Consider the following 17,905-nt stretch of genomic DNA (forward strand, 5'->3'; position numbering starts at 1 on the left):
CCCTGTCTTAAAATAAAAAACAAAAAAAGGCTGGGGATGTAGCTTCGTAGTAAAGTACCCTGAGTTCAATTCCTGATGCCAAAATCAATTTATCAATCAATCAATCAGTCAATCTCCATCTAACAATATATTACCAAATATAGTAGAAGAGATGATACAAGGCACAATTTTTAAGCACAACGAACTCATAATGTAGGATACTGGAATCTATATACATACACACCAAGCCAGCACTATTAGGGAACGAAGAGCATATGCCATAAAATAGATACACACTACTCTGGGAAAATACAGGAAAAACTAATATAGATAAAAGAGCCAGAGAAAGGAAAGTTTAATACAAGTGGTCCAAATTGAGCTGAACTTTAAGGCCTGGGTGGAATTCACATAAGTAGGGGATAACAACACAAGGTGTAAGTGGGAATAAGAAGGAAAAACGTACGTGGCACATGTGTTCAGCATCAGATGATCAAAACATGACTAGTATTAAGAAGGGTTTGTATTTCATCTTTTCTTCTACCTCAAATATATGTGCAATGTATGACAATCCACCATCATTAACAGTGGTAGTGGGCAGCAATAAAGATTTTTATATCTCAGAGTCATGATACTAAAATTGGATTAGGAAGAAAAGAGAGGTCAGAATGAGCACTTGTGATCTGACTGAATTTATAGATGTTAGGTGAAAAGGGTGGTGGCAATGAAATAGAGCAGCACTGATAAAAATAATAAAGTTCAAACTTGAAGCTATTTTTTTTCAACAAGATAAAGATTCATTTTAGATATATTGACTCTAAAATGATAAATATAAAATGGTTAACTGGAGATGTGGGACTGGCACCTGACATTAAGGAGGGGAAGATATACAAACATACAGAGTCAGTCTATCCATCTGACCCTGACAAAGGCAGTAGAAGCAAAGAGAGGTAGGATGGTACTTAGAAGCATACAAGTCAAAAAAGTAGTTCTTGGTCCTTAACACAGTAAGGACCAACATGTTTGGTCTTAAGATTGCTGGTTCTGGCAGAAAAATTAAAGCACAGTGAAACAGATGAATGGCAGATTGTAAGGGTTGGTGAAAGAACAGGAAGGGGAAAAAATGGCCACACAAAGAAATTAGAGAAAAACAGGTGGTAGCTAAAGTGGCAGCAATAGCTAAATAAGGGTATAAATACAAATTGTGAAGTCCTATGTGCAGAGCGTCCTATATGAGGTTAGAAGTCAGAAAACAAGACCTTGGTGTTGAAAGGTGGGTGTACAGAGGTAACTGTATGATATGGAATAATAAAACTAAACAGAACATTTATTCTTGTATCACCTCTGAAATGTTTGATACAGAAGAGAAAACTAAAGCTTATAGTGGTTAAATTATTTATTTAGGATCAAAACCTAGGAAGTGGCAGAACTAGGAACTAAATTCAAGTTTGTTACCAACTTGTTACTACAAACCTTTATGAAAAACTAAAGAAGAGTGAATCCCTAAATATTTGTTGACTAGTCAAAAGATCCTGGGTTCAATCCCTAGCACCAAATAAAAACAAAAACAATAAACAAACTAACAAAAAACTCAATTTTGGTTTTGAAACTTTGGTTTCTGTGTTTGAGATGTGAGCTCAAGTAGTCATTATTTGAGGCTTTAGTAATAAGTAAAAAAGCAAGAACATCCAGAAAAACTAAAATTTGTATTAAGCAGATAGTGATAGGCCAAAATTCCCTTATTTTTCTTTCCCTGATGTCTTCATTTTGGCATTTCTCATTAGCACTTCCAATAGAAAGTGGGGATCAGAAAGAAGCTGTGAAATATACCTTTTTAGATTCTGCTATTTATTAATAATGCTAGTAAATTACCTTTTGTCGAATTTCTTACAGATTTTAATTATCCATTTTATTCTGAGTCCATGCTTCATTATCAACAGGCATATCAGAGTTGATTTAATAGGTAATGAAATCTATTATACCATTTTTGGCAAGTTGTCTTGTGCTTCACAAAATTGGAAATGACTACTAAAGCACAGAGTTGTGTTTAAGTAAGTCAATTACTGTCATTCTTACTCTAGTGTCTCATTACCATTGAAAACAAATATTTCTATTGAGGTAAAATGAGTAATGAATCTACTAACCCAAAGCTTTAATTAATCCAGCATTTCTTTCCAAAGAACTTATGTTCAACTGTTACTACTGTCTATACTAAGCATGTTCCTTGTACTTATAGGACCGTACACAGAAAAATTGAACAATGTGGATTTTCTGTGTCAATCACGTACTTTGGAATTCACAAAGCTTAAGGTTAAACATACACCTTACTACTGCCACTAAGAACAAGCAAATCACAGAGAAATTCTGATAACAAAACTTCCACAATGATAACAAAATATTTAAGGATAACCCATTTAGCCTGAAAGGAACAATGGGCAATTTAGTGCTCTTCTAATCTGGTTATTTAAATCCCCATGCTCAAAAGATGCAATAGGGAAAAAACAATGGGTAGATGTACTTGAGTAACAAAATACTGTTTATCACAAGAACCTATGCACTTTGAAAGAGTAACTGGCTAAATTTAGAAGCTGTCCAATATATAAGAAACTACGTCTACTTCTTCAGACCAAGAAATTTTTTATAGATTTTTATCTTCCATTCTCAAAAACTATTTTCAACAATAACTGCTTAAAGTCATGACTAGAGCATTTTTAAAGAAACTTAAAAACTGTACATAAACAATGTAATTCAAGCACCTAATCCTCCTACATTTAATCTCACTACCAGATAGAGAAATACATTGGTGATGATATATTTACTTTGGCACTGCTTTTAAGAAAATTCCAGTATACAGAATAAATGCAGTCATCCAATCAGAGAATCAACTACCAAGGAATCTCTCTAGCTTCTTCCTCAATCCTTCAGTAAATCATTCTCCCCACCCTAGCATAATCCACTTGACAGACAATCCCTAATGAATGTACTACATCAAAACAAAACAATTTAGAGTTTTGCCTATTTAGAAGTATTATTATAAGCAGGGGATCAACACACAAGCAGCACACTAAGAAATGCCCATCCATGAAGTTTTTACTTGCAGCTTCTCCTGTATGTGCTAGTGCAGCATTCAGGAAATGGTACCCCAATAACATGGTCACGTGAATTGTTTACTGCTGTAAATGAAACACTGCTCAATTTTTAGGTTTTTAATGTTCGAAACACCCCATTTTATATCACTTCCCAAATATAAACAGGTTTTATTTTCTATTTGTAAAACGAAGCTACTTAACAAGGACCTTAGTGAAAATGAATTAAGTCTCATTATGCCAAAGTTAAGATATCCTAGCTACTAAGGAATACATAAAATGTTAAATTGTTCTGTATCATTTCCTGCCCAAGCAGAATTATGAGAAACAGTCTCTGAAAATAGTAGGTCTCCTAGTTAACACAATCTCATATGCATGAAAAAGCAATCTTGTTTTTCATGATGATGAGATGATAATCTCGCTCATTTAATTTTACCGGTATAATAATATTCATAACAAAAGTCATCCAAAGTTATCTTTAATGGTATACTATGCAGGCAAATATAATTTAAAAATACTTTCAAAACTAGAATAAATGCATCTTCACTGAAAAATTTTGCTTTCTCATTGTACTATAATATTTAAAGGCCAGAATTCAAAGCAAGAACAATCATTTTACAGAAGACAGACTTATATTGTACAAATAATAGATATTCTCTAGACCTACTACCATATCTATCAAATAGTAAATGACCTTATACACTTAAAATTAATATTTCTTTATCAGAAATGGAATAGTGAATTTCAAAGTTCACTCACCTGAACCTCACTTTTCCTCTGTTTAATAGTATCTTCTTTCTCCTTAAGGTCCTGTTCCACATTATTCTTTTCCCTAGAAGACCAGCAAACAATGCAAGAATATTTGAGAACATCAGCTACAGCTGGTATGGTTATCCATCCTCCTAATCCTGAATCGCTTTTTAAATACATAGTGAAACATTCAATTTGTAAACGAAGGGCAGATTTTTCTACCCTCTTAATTATTTATGGAATAGAAATCAATATAGATGTTTATTTTAAAAAATCGCTTCCTCACTAAAATGTGGTGAAAAGAGAATAGATTAAAAAAGGAAAAAGAGAAAAATAATCAATGAAACACTCAGGTTCCACTGATCTCACTGTTGCTATGGAAATACTGTCCAATGAAAATGGCTGGTGAAGAAAAGGAGGAGTTGCATCAGCTCTGTAAGCTTAACCCTTAATTATCACTGTCAAATAAAATGAAAATGGCTAACAGAAACAGTGAACAATATTAAGAAAAAAGGCATTTGCTGAAGTGTTAATCTCCCCTTAAATCACTGGTGAGCATCAATTTTAGAACGCAACAACACAGAACAAACGTAGAAGATTGTTAATACCAGGTAATCTGCTCTATCAAATATCACATCTGTTTTAAAAAGCTATTTTGGAACCACCTATCAAACCCAGTTGATCAAATATATAAAATAATGTGTACTACATAAAAAAAGAATCACAGTAGCATTTATCTCTTCTACTTCTCAAATCAAACATAATGGGCTCTATTTTTACTGTGAAATATCATTCTCTATGAATTTTTATGTTTTGTTAGAAGCTATGTTCCTATGATGAATTTCAAGTGACCTTAGATTCAGAATTACAAAATGAAGCTATTTCTTTAATGTAACACATTTTAACTGCCCATGTTTATCAAAATCTTCCTCCTCCCACCACAGGTCCCATTCCTTTCTTTTCTACAAAATGAGAAAAAAGCCCATCCCATAGAGAATTCTGCAGCAATACATGTTTGGGGTGGAGTGAGAATAAAAGAAGGCAACATGGAGAGGGGAAGATAGGATTTAAGAAGTTCTCCAGATTAGTACTGCAGAGTTTCTCCTCAGAGATCATAACTATATTTCAGTTTCCATTCCAGACATAACTCAAATGTAAGCTCAGGCTTCACTGAGCTTTGGCATAAAGGAAAGTGAGAAAATTCTACCAAAGGAGATACTTAAAGGACAGGTTTCATTTACATTCTCACCTTTTTCAGGTGATACTTTAAAATGTAGACAAAAATCATTTGAATATGTAGGCACAATGATCTTAAAATTTGTATGGAAGGAAAAAAACACACAAATAAAGCTATTTGTATATTGTTACTTTTAAAGGCTTGACATGGCCAAGGAGCTCACTAACCGTTTGTCAGACGGGTCACAATGTGGGTCGTGATGTCGTGGAGATTTTAAACAGTCCCTCACCATTCGAATCATCGTTGCAGCCCGTTCCTTCCATTCCTTAATCTACTTATTATACAAAGGCCATCTCCCACCTCCAACCCTTATCAAATTAGGTAAAATTGAAAAATAGAAAGATACAAGAGAAGAAATTCTGAAAATACCACACAAATTCTGCAAGCTCAATCGTGGAATTTTTTTTCTTTCCTCCTTATGTGAGCAGATGAGTGTTTTCAGTCCTGCTGCAGTATGTCAGAAATAAGTCACATGAAAATCTAGCCCTCACCCCCACCTCTAATCCTCAGAGGCATTCCACACAAGGTCAATATCACTTCAGCTCCATTTCAAACAGTAGATAAACAAAAATAGAAAACATTACATAGTATCATACATCAGTACTACCCATACCAATATAAATGTGGATGTGCTCATTTCAGTTCTTTCTGCTCTTAAATCCTGCTCCTGACAGTGTCTGTTCAATTCTTTCTGCTCTGCTGTTTAACTCCTGTTACACACAGTGTCTGCTCAAAATCAAAAATCGAGTGTGCATGCAGGAAAACAGGGCTGCAAGAGGCAGTGAGCTGACTTTAAGTAGCCAGGCAGAAGAACAGCAAAGCAAAGGAAGAACGCTCTCTTGATGAAAAAGAAAATATCACAAAGGACTCAGCTCTAACAAGGTCTAGCAAACAAGGTCTATGTTTGTGTAAAATGGAGGAAGCCTAAAGAGTACAAATTTCTCTTTATAACTTGAAGTGTATGGGGCAGGAAACAAGCTGTGATGATGTCCCCACACATATTCTGAAGATCTTTCCAACTAAATAAAATATGGGAAGCTTCTTAGTACAGCAATAAAATTAATATCTAGCAAAATTCCATTCTCATATTAATTCCTTTTATAATCAAAACAAAGTACTATAATATACACTGCTAGAGAAAACTTTAAAAATTAAATGTCCAATTATATCATTTTCTATTAAAAAATTACAACTAAAAACTTGCCCTATAAACCACACTGATAACTGAACGATTTTCTTATGATTTCAGAAATGCCAACTTGTTACTCTATTGCCATGCGATAGCTCTTAATTTCTATAACTATCCTCTCATTTCAGACAAGTAAAAACATCTAAATGTACATTTATATGCACAAAAGATGCTTGGCCATAACAATATGTATATTTTCCTAAAGGTGATGTAGGTATAAATCAATACAAACCATTCTGTTGAACATCAGTAATTTAAAACCTTAATTCGCCTTTCAAGGATCTGTGCCACAGTAAGAAGGGGTAATCTTTATATGCAGATTCCCAAGGAGCCCATCAATATGTCTAACGTAAGATATATTTCACAAGTAGATGAGTGAGCATTTTGCCCAAACCACCACTCATCTGGGATGTCATGACAGGAAAAGCCACTGCCTCCATCTTAGAAACTGTCTGAAAAGGGAAAAGAAACGATCCTAATTGTCCTCTACTTTAGATTATTTTTTTTTACCCCTATTAACTCAAGATGCTTGTACATCCTGAGGAATCCAAAAGAACCAAAGTTGTAGAGAGAGCCAGGGACAGAGTTTCCCAGTGTTTCAAAGACTGACAGATATGATTCCATGAACCCTGGTATCTGAACCATTAAGGAAAACAAAGTCCAAGGTAGGCTTTCAGAAGCGTGAGGTTCATAACTACATAGATCTAATATGAAGTAGTCAAAAGTGGCTCACAAGGACAGGCTGAAAAACCTCGAGTCCATGCAATTCACTTCCATTTTCGCAGGTTCTATTTAGGGGGAGAAGGGAGTTAGCCATCTGTCTTAACTCTGATGCTAGTCCAATGTCATCATAGAGACAGAATTAAATCACCTTCAAAGTTCTTCGCAGGCAGAGAGTTTAGTTTTTTTTCTGAAAAGAAGTATTTCTAACCAGAAAATGAAACTAGAAAACCATTGGAAACTAGAAAGCTATAAAAACTTATGAAGCTATATTTTACAATCCTGAGTCCTATTTGTAAAAATTCTTTTGGAGCACATTTAACCCTAAAAATGCTTATTATTAAGTAGCTTTTACAAGCAAACAAAGCAAAGCACACTATTTCCATGTAGACATCAGTAAGACATCTGGATCTTATGAAGAGCAATGAAATGAGCAAAAACCCCCCACAGACCAGATTCTAATTTGGCTCTGTGTGAAACACTTTTTCTGACTCTGATCACTTAACCTTTCAGAGCCTTAGGCTTCTTTTCCATATGTAAATGCTTATATCTCTATCACCTCAGGATTGGAAGGTGAAATGTAGAAAATGTTATATAATTTAGGGAAAAAAACAGCTTTTAGCCCAAATATCAACAATACTTAGAATTTTTTTTCCCCCAGTTACTGGGGATTGAACTCAAGGATGCTTTAACACTGAGCTACACCCCCAGCTCTTTTTATTTTTCATTTTGAGACCAGGTCTTACTAGGTTGCCAGGTTGGCCTTGAATTTGTGATTCTCCTGCTTTAGCCTCCCAAGTTGCTAGAATAATATACATGAACCACCAAGCCCAGTTACTTAGAACCTTAATGTTGGTAGAGTAATTTTTATTTATTTATTTAAGAATATTTTCTTAGTTGTAGATGGGCCTTTACTTTATTGATTTATTTATATATGGTGCTGAGTATTGAACCCCATGCCTCACACATGCTAGGCAAGCACTCTACCCACTGATGCACAACCCCAGCCCCGGAGAAATTTTAAAATATGTAAAAAGTTCTTAATGGTTAGAAAACACTAACCTAACATAGTTATGGAATATAGTGTTATCACTAAAATCTCTGCCTTAAAATCTTGTCTAAATATTTAAAATAATCCAATTATTCTCTACTTTACAAACTCATTATATGGTTTTCAAAGCATGGGATTTGAGGGAAAATAGTCCAGAATTAAATTACTGATTCCATCACAGATTATCTTAAATTACTAGAAATAGTCATTGGTTCTGGCTGGGCCTCCCTTCTCGGGTCTGGCAATCCTTCTAGAGACTGCTCTTCTTTCTCCTTCATCTGATATTTTTTTTGTCCATATGGTTCAAACAGAAGATGCTATCTTTTTGTAGACTTTATCTAGCCAAGCAAGGACTGACCAGGGATTAGTTCCTGATTCATACTTAACCAGTCACGGTACCTTACCTCATAATTATAGCAATTAAGAATGGGTCTGTGAATAAAGACAAGACCATCAGAATCTTTATCTAGGATGCTTTTATTTGACACTAAAATAAAAAAGTACTATTGCCAATATGATATCTACTACTGCTACTATTACTACTAATAATAAATTATAGAAACTAGGGAGTGAGTGAGTCTTGGCAAGGTTTAGGCCCTGGTTCCTGTCACTTGCAATAGTTAACTTTATGTGTAAACTTAGGTCAGCCACAGTGCCAGACACATGGGCAAACGATAGCCAAGATGTTGCTATGCAAGTACTTTTTAGGTGATAATATTAAATCAGCAGACTCAGAGTAAAGCAGATTATCCTCCATAATGTAGGTGGCCCTCATCCAATCAGATGAAGGCCTTAAAGAGGTCCCTGAAGGAAGAGGGAATTCTGTCCCCAGATTGCCTCTGCAGACTCAAGCTGTAATATAAATTCTTCCATGGGTCTACAGCCTGCTGGCCTGCTGTACAGATTTTAAAAATTACCAGCTCTCACAACCACATGAACAAATTCCTTAAAATAATTTTCTCCCCACCCCCTCTCTACACATTCTACTGGTTCTGATTCTATGGATCCTAACTCACCTTCCACCTACACCCTTATGCTTCCAATTACATGTAGTCATTAAATTCTCCCTTTTGCCTAAACCAACTCTGTCCAGTTAGGGACATTAATTCATCTTTTTTAAGTCTCAGTTTTCTTCTCTTCAAAGAGGTATAATAAAACTGATGTTTCTCACAGTTCCAGAAAGGAATAATTTTTGCCAACACATCTAGTAAATAGTATATGCTAAATAAAAAGTTAAACAGTAGCAGATTCTTATTAAGCCCTAGTTTTCTCCATCTATAAACTACTATCTACTTTTCATATCAAACATGGAATTGGTATGAAAAACGAAAGAGAAAATACACAACAGATCCATATCCCGCTATGCAACTTGAAAACCTATTACATAATTGTGACTGTGCTATAAAAATAACGGGATAGGTACCAGACTTCAAGCTCTTAATTCAGTGTTGATATGTAAAGTTGAGAAGAACATAAAGAAATACTTACAATGCAGTATTCCAGTTGCTAATAGGAAAGTGTAAGGTGTTGTAGGAACAGATTATGGAAACCTGACTTGTCTTAGAGAAGATTGGGAAAATGCTTCCTTGTATGAAGAGCTTATACAAGAAACCACAGAAAATGTCAGCCAAACAGCAGACTAAGAAGAAAACTTCAATTTGACATATGAACTCTAAGTAGCATAACCTAGAAACTCACACTGAGATACATTATAATCAAACTGCTGAAAGACAGACTCTTGAAAGCAGCAAGAAAGAAGCAATCTGTTTACTTCTCCTTATACCAGTGGTCCTTGAAATATACATAGAAACCTTAAAGGCCAGAAGGCAGTACGATGACATGTATAAAGTGCTAAAAGGAAAAAACAAAAAGCTGTCATTTGTCCTATGCCTCACAAAACTGTCTTTCAAAAGTAAGAAATTTAAACATTCCCAGATGAAAGCTAAGGGAATTCATTACTACTAGGCCTATTCTACAAGGAATGCTAATAGGAGTCCTTCAGGTTTAAATGTAATGGTATTAGATAGTAAACTTAGAGCCACATGAAGATACAACGATCTCCAATAAAAGTAAATACATGGGCAAACATAAAATCCAGTAAGTCTATGTTAGTGGACATACAAGATATAAATATACAGAATCACAGCCTCTGGGACAGGAGTCCCTTGTGTTTTTCCTTTGTATTTTACCACAATGAAAAATAAATGAAAAAAGAAAAGAAAGGGCTGGGGTTGCTCAGTGGTAGAGTACTTGCCTAGCACATGTGAGGCACTGGGTTTGATTCTCAGCACCACATAAAAATAAAGGTATTGTGTCCATGTACAACTAAAAAAAATTTAAAAACAGCCAACAGAGGCCAGAAAATTCTAAATAGACAAATTTATTTATCTGGGATATAAGGTTCATGTGTGGTAAATAAAGTTGGAATGGTAGATTGGGGTAAGATTATAAAAGAACTTCAGCACTAGGTAAAGACACATAGTCTTTCCATAACAGGAAATACTTAGTTCCTAAAGATTTCTGGGCCATGATTTTTTTTTTTTTTTTTTTTTTTAAACTCTGAATAGCATTACTTAGCAACAGTGCTTTTCTTTCTCTTCTGATTTGTCAGGGAAAAGAGAAAGCAGAGGCTCTTTCTGCTCATAAAGCTGATGACAATTGCTAGAAAGGCAATAAAACACCCTGACTCTGCTTATTTTGGGAACTGTCAGAGACCCTGAGCTATACTACAGTAATAATTATACACAGTTGATGAGAAAGTCTTGGCTTTTAATTCAAACAAGTCTGAAAGTTAGGCAGCTTTTTGTTTTAATAATTCATAGTTGATAAAAACTTAAAAGTTTTAGGACAAAGATACTTTTTTCAATTTTTTTTATTTTTAAAATTTGTTCTAATTAGTTATATTTAACAGTAGAATGCATTTTGACACATCATATATAAATGGAGTATGACTTCTCATTCTTCTGGTTGTACATGATGTAGAATCACACTAGTTGTATGATCATATACGCAAACAGGATAATAATGTCCAATCCATTCTACTATCCTTCCTACCTCCATACCCCCTCTTTCCCTCCTTTCACTCCCTGCTGACTAATCCAAAGTACCTCTATTCGTCCCTAGTCCCCACCACCTGATTTGAATTAGCATCTGCAAATCAGAGAAAACATTCGGTCTTTGGTTTTGGGGGACTGGCTTATTTTGCTTAGCATGATATTCTCCAGCTCCATCCATTTAACTGCAAATGCCATAATTTCATTCTTCTTTAAGGCTGAGTAATATTCCATTGTGTATATATACCACATTTAAAGACACTGATTTTTATCTTAGGTTTTTAATTTCTCTAAAAGTTACCTTAATGTTCTTTCTATATATGTTATTTCATTCTCTAAACAAATATTTATTAAATATCTACTATTTGCCAAACAAGATTTAAATTGGGACCCTACTTATAGTTTGCTGGAGAAAACAGACATTTATCATAAAATTTAAAGATAAATGCTGTAAAGCTTAAGGGCATATGGTACTATGTGAACAACTAAATCTCTTAGTTCTGAGATGCTGGCTATTTTAATAAGCTTTATTTTTGAAAAATATGTCAGAGAACATATTCATGGGCATAAATCATTGAAAGGAAAGCCTAACTAGAATAAGAAAAGGCATAAACTTTGGAGCATGGCTTTCATAACCAAAGTACCCCTTAGTGTAGGGCTTTTCAAATGAGAAATAAGTTTATTTTGCAAATCCAAAATAATGTATTTATTCTAATTCTCCAGCAGGACAAAATGAGATTTAAAAAAAAAATAACTAAAAAAGGGGTGCTGGGAATGTAGCTCAGTTGATAGAGTACTTGCAAGCACAAGGCCCCAGGTTCAATCCCCAGCACTGCCAAAACAAACAAACAAACCAACAACAACAAAAACAACTAAAAGAAAATAAATATGAAACTAAGCCTTAGTTTTCTCAATTATGAAATAGGGATAATAAGGTGATGGGCACGATTTATTTACATCTAGAAAGACTCTAGCACAATGCCTAGAATACAGTAAGTAATAAATTTCAGCTATTATTATCAGTAACATTATATTATTTGCTAGTAACAATAGTTATTGGCTTCTTTAAAGAGGTAATGAAGTATATGAAGTGATGGCAATCAGTCATCATTTCTGTGGAGTCTGACTCTTAAATTCTCTAGTAGCTGAAACTTCTTAGTATACCGTCACTTATCTTTATTTCATTTTATTTCATTTCATTTCATTTCATTTTTGCGGTACTGGGGATCGAACTCAGGGCCTTGTGCTTGCAAGGCAAGCACTCTACCAGCTGAGCTATCTCCCCAGCCCCCGTCACTTATCTTTAAAAATACAGCTTTAAGTATGAAGATGCCTCAAAAAACTAGAAATCAAACTACCATATGACTCAGCTATCCTATATATTCCTCGGTATACATTCAAAAGATTTTAAATCAGCATACTACAGTGATGCAGCCATATCAGTGTTTGTAGCAGTACAATTCGCAACAGTCAAGTTATGGAAACAACCTAGGTGCTCTTCAACAGATGAATGGATAAAGAAAATGTGGTATATATACACAATGGAGTATTAATCAGTCATAAAGAGGAATGAAATATGGCATTTGCTGGTAAATGGGTGGAAACACAGGCTATTGTGCTAAGTGAAATAAGCCAGTTCCAAAAAGTCAAAAGTTGAATGTTTTCTCTGATATGCAGAAGCTGATCCAAAATAAGGGGTGGGAAATAAAAGAGAGAGAGAGGAAGGAAAAAAAAAAAAAGAGGAAAGATCAGTAGAGTGGATGAAGGGGGTTGAGGGGGAGGAAGGAGGGACAGGAAAAGGGAAGAACAGTAGAATGAATCTGACAGAACTTTTACATCAAGTATAAGCACAGGACACCAATTAAAAAAAACAAACTATAAATAAATTGTAGAATAGAAGGAGGGGAGAAGAGGGAGAGGAAAGGAGAAGTGCAGGGGACTGAATTAGAACAAATTATACTCCATGCTTCTGTGATTATGTCAAAATGTGTACTGATACATTTTGTTGTTGTTTTGGATTGAACTGAGTGGTGCTTAACGTCTGAGCTACATCCCAGTCCTATTTATGTTTTATTTTGAGATAGGGTCCTGATAAGTTGCTTAAGCCCTCACTACATTGCTGAGGCTGGCTTTGAACTGTCTCAGCCTCTGGAGCCACTGAAATTGCAGGCATGCACCACAGCATCTAGCTATCCTAATGTTTTATATAACTAAAAAGAATCAATAAAAATACTCTATCAGAAAAATAACGCTTTATTAAAAGAGATCAGTGCCCCTTAATAAGCTACCACAGCCACAAAATATAAGTAAATGAAATGTAATTCCAACAGAACACAATTGAGTCAGACCAGAGCAATTCCACCGTAATTATAATGCAAGCCAAATATGTAATTTTAATGCTCTAACAGCTACATATTAAAAAGTAAAAAGGGGCTGGGGTTGTGGCTCAGTGGTAGAGTGCTTGCCAACCATGCTTGAGGCCCTGGATTCGATCCTCAGCACCACATAAAAATAAAATAAAGGTAATATGTCCACGTACAACTAAAAAATTCTTAAAAAGTAAAAAGGAACAAATTAAATTTATTTTAATGTATTTTATGTTAACTATTTCCAAATTATTAACATTTCAACATGTAATAAATATAAAAATACTAATGAGGCATTTTACATTCTTTTTCTAAGTCTTTGATATCCAGTATATTTTGTACTAATAGCAAATCTTAACTTGGACTAGCCACATTTCAAATGTCCAACAATCACATGACTGATGGCTACTGTACTAGACAAAGCAGCTTCAGATTTTAGCAAGGACATTTTCAAATAAGGGGAGTCTGCCAAACAGAGATTTTAATGATTATCTAAACACTGTGAAAATGAATGAGGTAGCCACTCTACTACCAAACAAATGCATACCACAACCCAGAGCTTCAATTATTTAATCAGCAATATTCAACTGTAGTCACAACTGAGATCTTTACAGAGCCAGAAACAAATCAGACTGGATCATATAAGCAAAAGAGCTCACATTCAATACTATAAGCAATGATCTCTCCAGATACAATAGTTTCTGATATCCAATCTCTCTTCAATTAGGGAAAGAGAACTCAACCAGCTACTTATTCAGATATTTACTGAGTAGTTATTTAGTAAATCCTGTGCTCTAACCACAAGCTGGGTATTAGGAATGAGGATAATGATGATGATTGGTGATAACTACTATCATGTATATAGAATTTACCACGGTCTAAGAACTGTGTTAACCATTTTATATGGTATTATTTGTATATTCATCTCACAGATCAAGAAATTGAAGCACAGATGGTTAAATAAATTTGACCAAATGATGTCAGGCAATCTGGTTAAAGAGCCATACTCTGAAATTCTACACTATATTGCCTCATTATAAGTAAGAGATGGTCTTTACCATCACACAGAATTCAGATTCTGCAGGATAAAGAAATAAAATTCAGTTCTTAAAGTGTTCTGAGAGAAGGAAACTGAGTGCTTTCTTAACTGAAGTAGATATCAGGGAAAGCTTCTTGGAAATATAGACCTGTTTCAATATTTCTTCATCTGAAAAAACAAGATAAAATCTTAGTCTTCACAAGTGTTGCAAGAATTCAACAGAATTTATATACAGCAGGCACAGCACAGTACCCAAAAACTATTATAGTAATCATCTATCCTGTTTACTGGCTCAAGACCAGGATAATGAAGAGGCAGGGCAGGATGTGGCTTTTACTTCCTGATGTTCTTGCTGAAAGGACAAAGATAGGAAGTAGACACTAAGAGAAGACAAAATATTAACTCCTGCCTCAGCATAATTCATCACACTATCCAAGTGACTAAATCAATCTCCCAGAATGTTTTGCATTCTCTTCTACCAAGAACTTCCCTATCTCACCCATTTTACTCTTGGAGCAAGGAATCTTAAAAATGGATCCACAGATAGTTTTTAAGGGTCTAGGAACTCTTAAAATAAATGCAAAATAGCATACATGGATACATGTGTTCTTTTTTCTGGGGACACAGACCAACAGCCTTCATCAGATTCTCAAAGGAAATCCCTAACACAAAAACAGTTATGCAATTACCACATAACTCAGCAACTCTAATTCTGGAGTTTTAAAGATGGATGTGGTGATGGGGTTGTACAATATTATGAATATCATTTAATACTACTGAATTATACAGTTTAAAAAATGGTTAAAAATTGTAAATGTGATATTGTGTTTATTTGGCCACAATTTCAACCCAAAAGAACCAAAGGCAAGGCCTCAAAGAATTATTTGAATATCAGTACTCATAGCAGCATTACTGTGACTAGTGAGAACAGAAGCAACCCAAGTTTTCATCAACAGATCTGCAGATCAGCAAAATATGGTTATTATATACAAAAGAGTATTATTCAGCCTTAAAAAGGAAGGAAACACTGACATACGAAACAACATGGATGAACCTGGATTACATTATGCTAAATTAGGTGGGTTTATTTTTTTTTTTTTTGGTGGGGGGTTACCAAGGATTAAACTCAGGGGCACTTGACCACTGAGCCACATCCCCAGCCCTTTTTTATATTTTATTTAGAGACAGGGTCTCAATGAGTTGCTTAGTGCCTCACTGTTGCTGAGGCTGGCTTTGAACTCTCGATCCTCCTGCCCCAGCCTCCCAAGTTGCTGGGATTACAGGCTTGCGCCACTGTGCCTAGCTATGCTAAGCTTAAAAATCCAGTTACAGAAAGACAAATTTCAAATGATCCCACTTGTCAAAATGACACTAATCAAAAACACAAAGACCGAAAGTAGAATGGTGGCTGCTAGGGGCTGGCAGTGGGAGAGTAGAATGAATTCTATAATGGATATAGAGGTTAGGTTCTACCAGATGAAGAGAGTTTTAAAGAAGAATGCGGTGATGGTTGCACAATATTATGAATGTACTTAACACTACTGAACTGTACACAGTTAAAAATATTTAAGTTGATAAATTTGATATTATGTGTATTTTACTACAATTTCAAAATTTGAGAAACAACCCACCAGCCTGATAAATATGAAAAATCAGCTTACTAAACTTTAAAGTCTCAGAGGATTAAAAAGTCTTTTATGTATAAAATCTCTTTCTATAGTTTCCAAAATAAGCATTACTGGTTGAGTACCCTTTATCTGAATTGCCTGGAACCAGAAGTGTTTCCAATTTTGAAATGTTAGCCTAGACTTTATCAGCTGAACCTCCCTAATCAATCAAAAAAAAAAAAAAAAAAAAAATCCAAAATCCAAAATGCTCCAAAATCTGGAACTTTTTGAGTGTCATGTCAGATTAGGGATGTTCAATCTGTATTCAGATATTTTGCTCTATTCAACATTTAACACATGGCTTCTATTCTGCTATAAACTCTGTAAGAAATATTCTGATATTTACAACATACTTTGATTCATTCACTAATCAACTAATCTAATGCTGATATTCTATAATGTCAGGTACTTTGCAGGTTAATTTCTAGATCTATCAAATCAATGTAAATGTAAGACAGTTCTTTCCCATAAATTTCCCAAATAAGAAATACAAACTACTGAAGTAAATAAACCGTGGCAAGTAACAAAATAAATGAATAAAGTCCCTGGAGGTAGAGAAAAGAGTAACTAACATTCTGAAGATTTCAGGGAAGGCTTAACAGAAGAGATGACATTTAAGCTGAGCCTCAAAGCATTGAGTGGAAGTTTACAAGGCAAAAGGTATAAGTTTCAGGCAAAGGGGAAAGTACAATCATAGGCAAAGAAGAATAAAAGTAGTAGCATGTTATATTGGGAGGTAATAAGACCACCTACTATATGGCTAGAGAAAAGGGCTGAAGATAAAATGGTAGGTTAGACCACTCTGCTAAGCACAGATAACAGAAAGAGCAAACACAGAGTCTTCTCTCAATAGGCTTTATAGTGTTGCAGGAGACACTGTACTATGGGAGGTGACTAAGACAGAAGAATGACCAGGATGCCAGGTGAACACCATGAAAGAAAAGCCTTTATGCCATGTTCAGGAAAGTGAACTGTATCCAGTTGGGGAGAGAGTCACTGAGGGATCTGGGTTGTATTTTATATAACAACTGGAAGTGCAGAAAGGGCCAAAAAAAAAGACTCAAAGCAGGGAGCCAATTAAGAGGTTATAATAGTGATACAGATAAAAGGGAAAGGCTAAAACTAAGACAAAAATAGTAGAAGAGAGATTTTAATTATTTTTATTTTATTTTACTTTATTTATTTAAATTATTGTTTGTTTATTTTAAGTTGAACACTAAGGATATAACAGTGAACAAGCAAGTAATCCCTATAGTTGAAAAGCCCACAGTCTGGCAGGAGGTTAAAAAAAAAAATAGACAATCATAAAGTATGGTAAGTATGTGCTATGACAGTTGTAAATATAGGCTCTTAAAAAAAGATCTGAGGGCTGGGATTGTGGCTCAGTGGTACAGTGCTCACCTAGCATGTGTGAAGCACTGGGTTCGATTCTCAGCACCACATACAATGTAAATAAAGATATCTTGTCCACATACAACTAAAAATATTTTTAAAAAAAGATTTGAAGAGTACAGGACTTAGTGGGTAATGTGGTCAAGGAAGACCTCTTCTCCTAGAAAAAATAATTTCTAAGGTAAAATTTAAAGGATGAGAAGGAGCTGGTCAGGCAAAGGATATGGGAAAGTAGGAAGGAATTCAAAAAATAATTTTAAAAATGAGAGAAAAATATCTCAGGTTTCTAGCTTGAGTGACTAAATGAATGGTGATGTCACTGAGAAAGGGAGACACAGGACAGCAGTCAGGCAGATTAGGAAGTCATGCCTTACTAGAA

The 17,905-nt window shown here is 34.8% G+C and overlaps 1 protein-coding gene across 7 annotated transcripts in view; it reads right to left on the reverse strand.

The window, feature by feature from the left end:
* Positions 1-17,905, reverse strand: part of EPS15 (epidermal growth factor receptor pathway substrate 15) — a 149,967-nt gene that overhangs the window by 54,829 nt on the left and 77,233 nt on the right. For all 7 annotated transcript variants that reach the window (XM_079154246.1, XM_079154249.1, XM_079154247.1 and 4 more), the window contains one exon: positions 3,822-3,894. In XM_079154246.1, coding sequence (XP_079010372.1) covers positions 3,822-3,894 — 73 coding nt within the window. The remainder of the gene's footprint in view (positions 1-3,821; positions 3,895-17,905) is intronic.

This window comes from Sciurus vulgaris (genome assembly GCF_902686455.1).
Source record: "Sciurus vulgaris genome assembly, chromosome: 1".
NCBI lineage: Eukaryota > Metazoa > Chordata > Mammalia > Rodentia > Sciuridae > Sciurus > Sciurus vulgaris.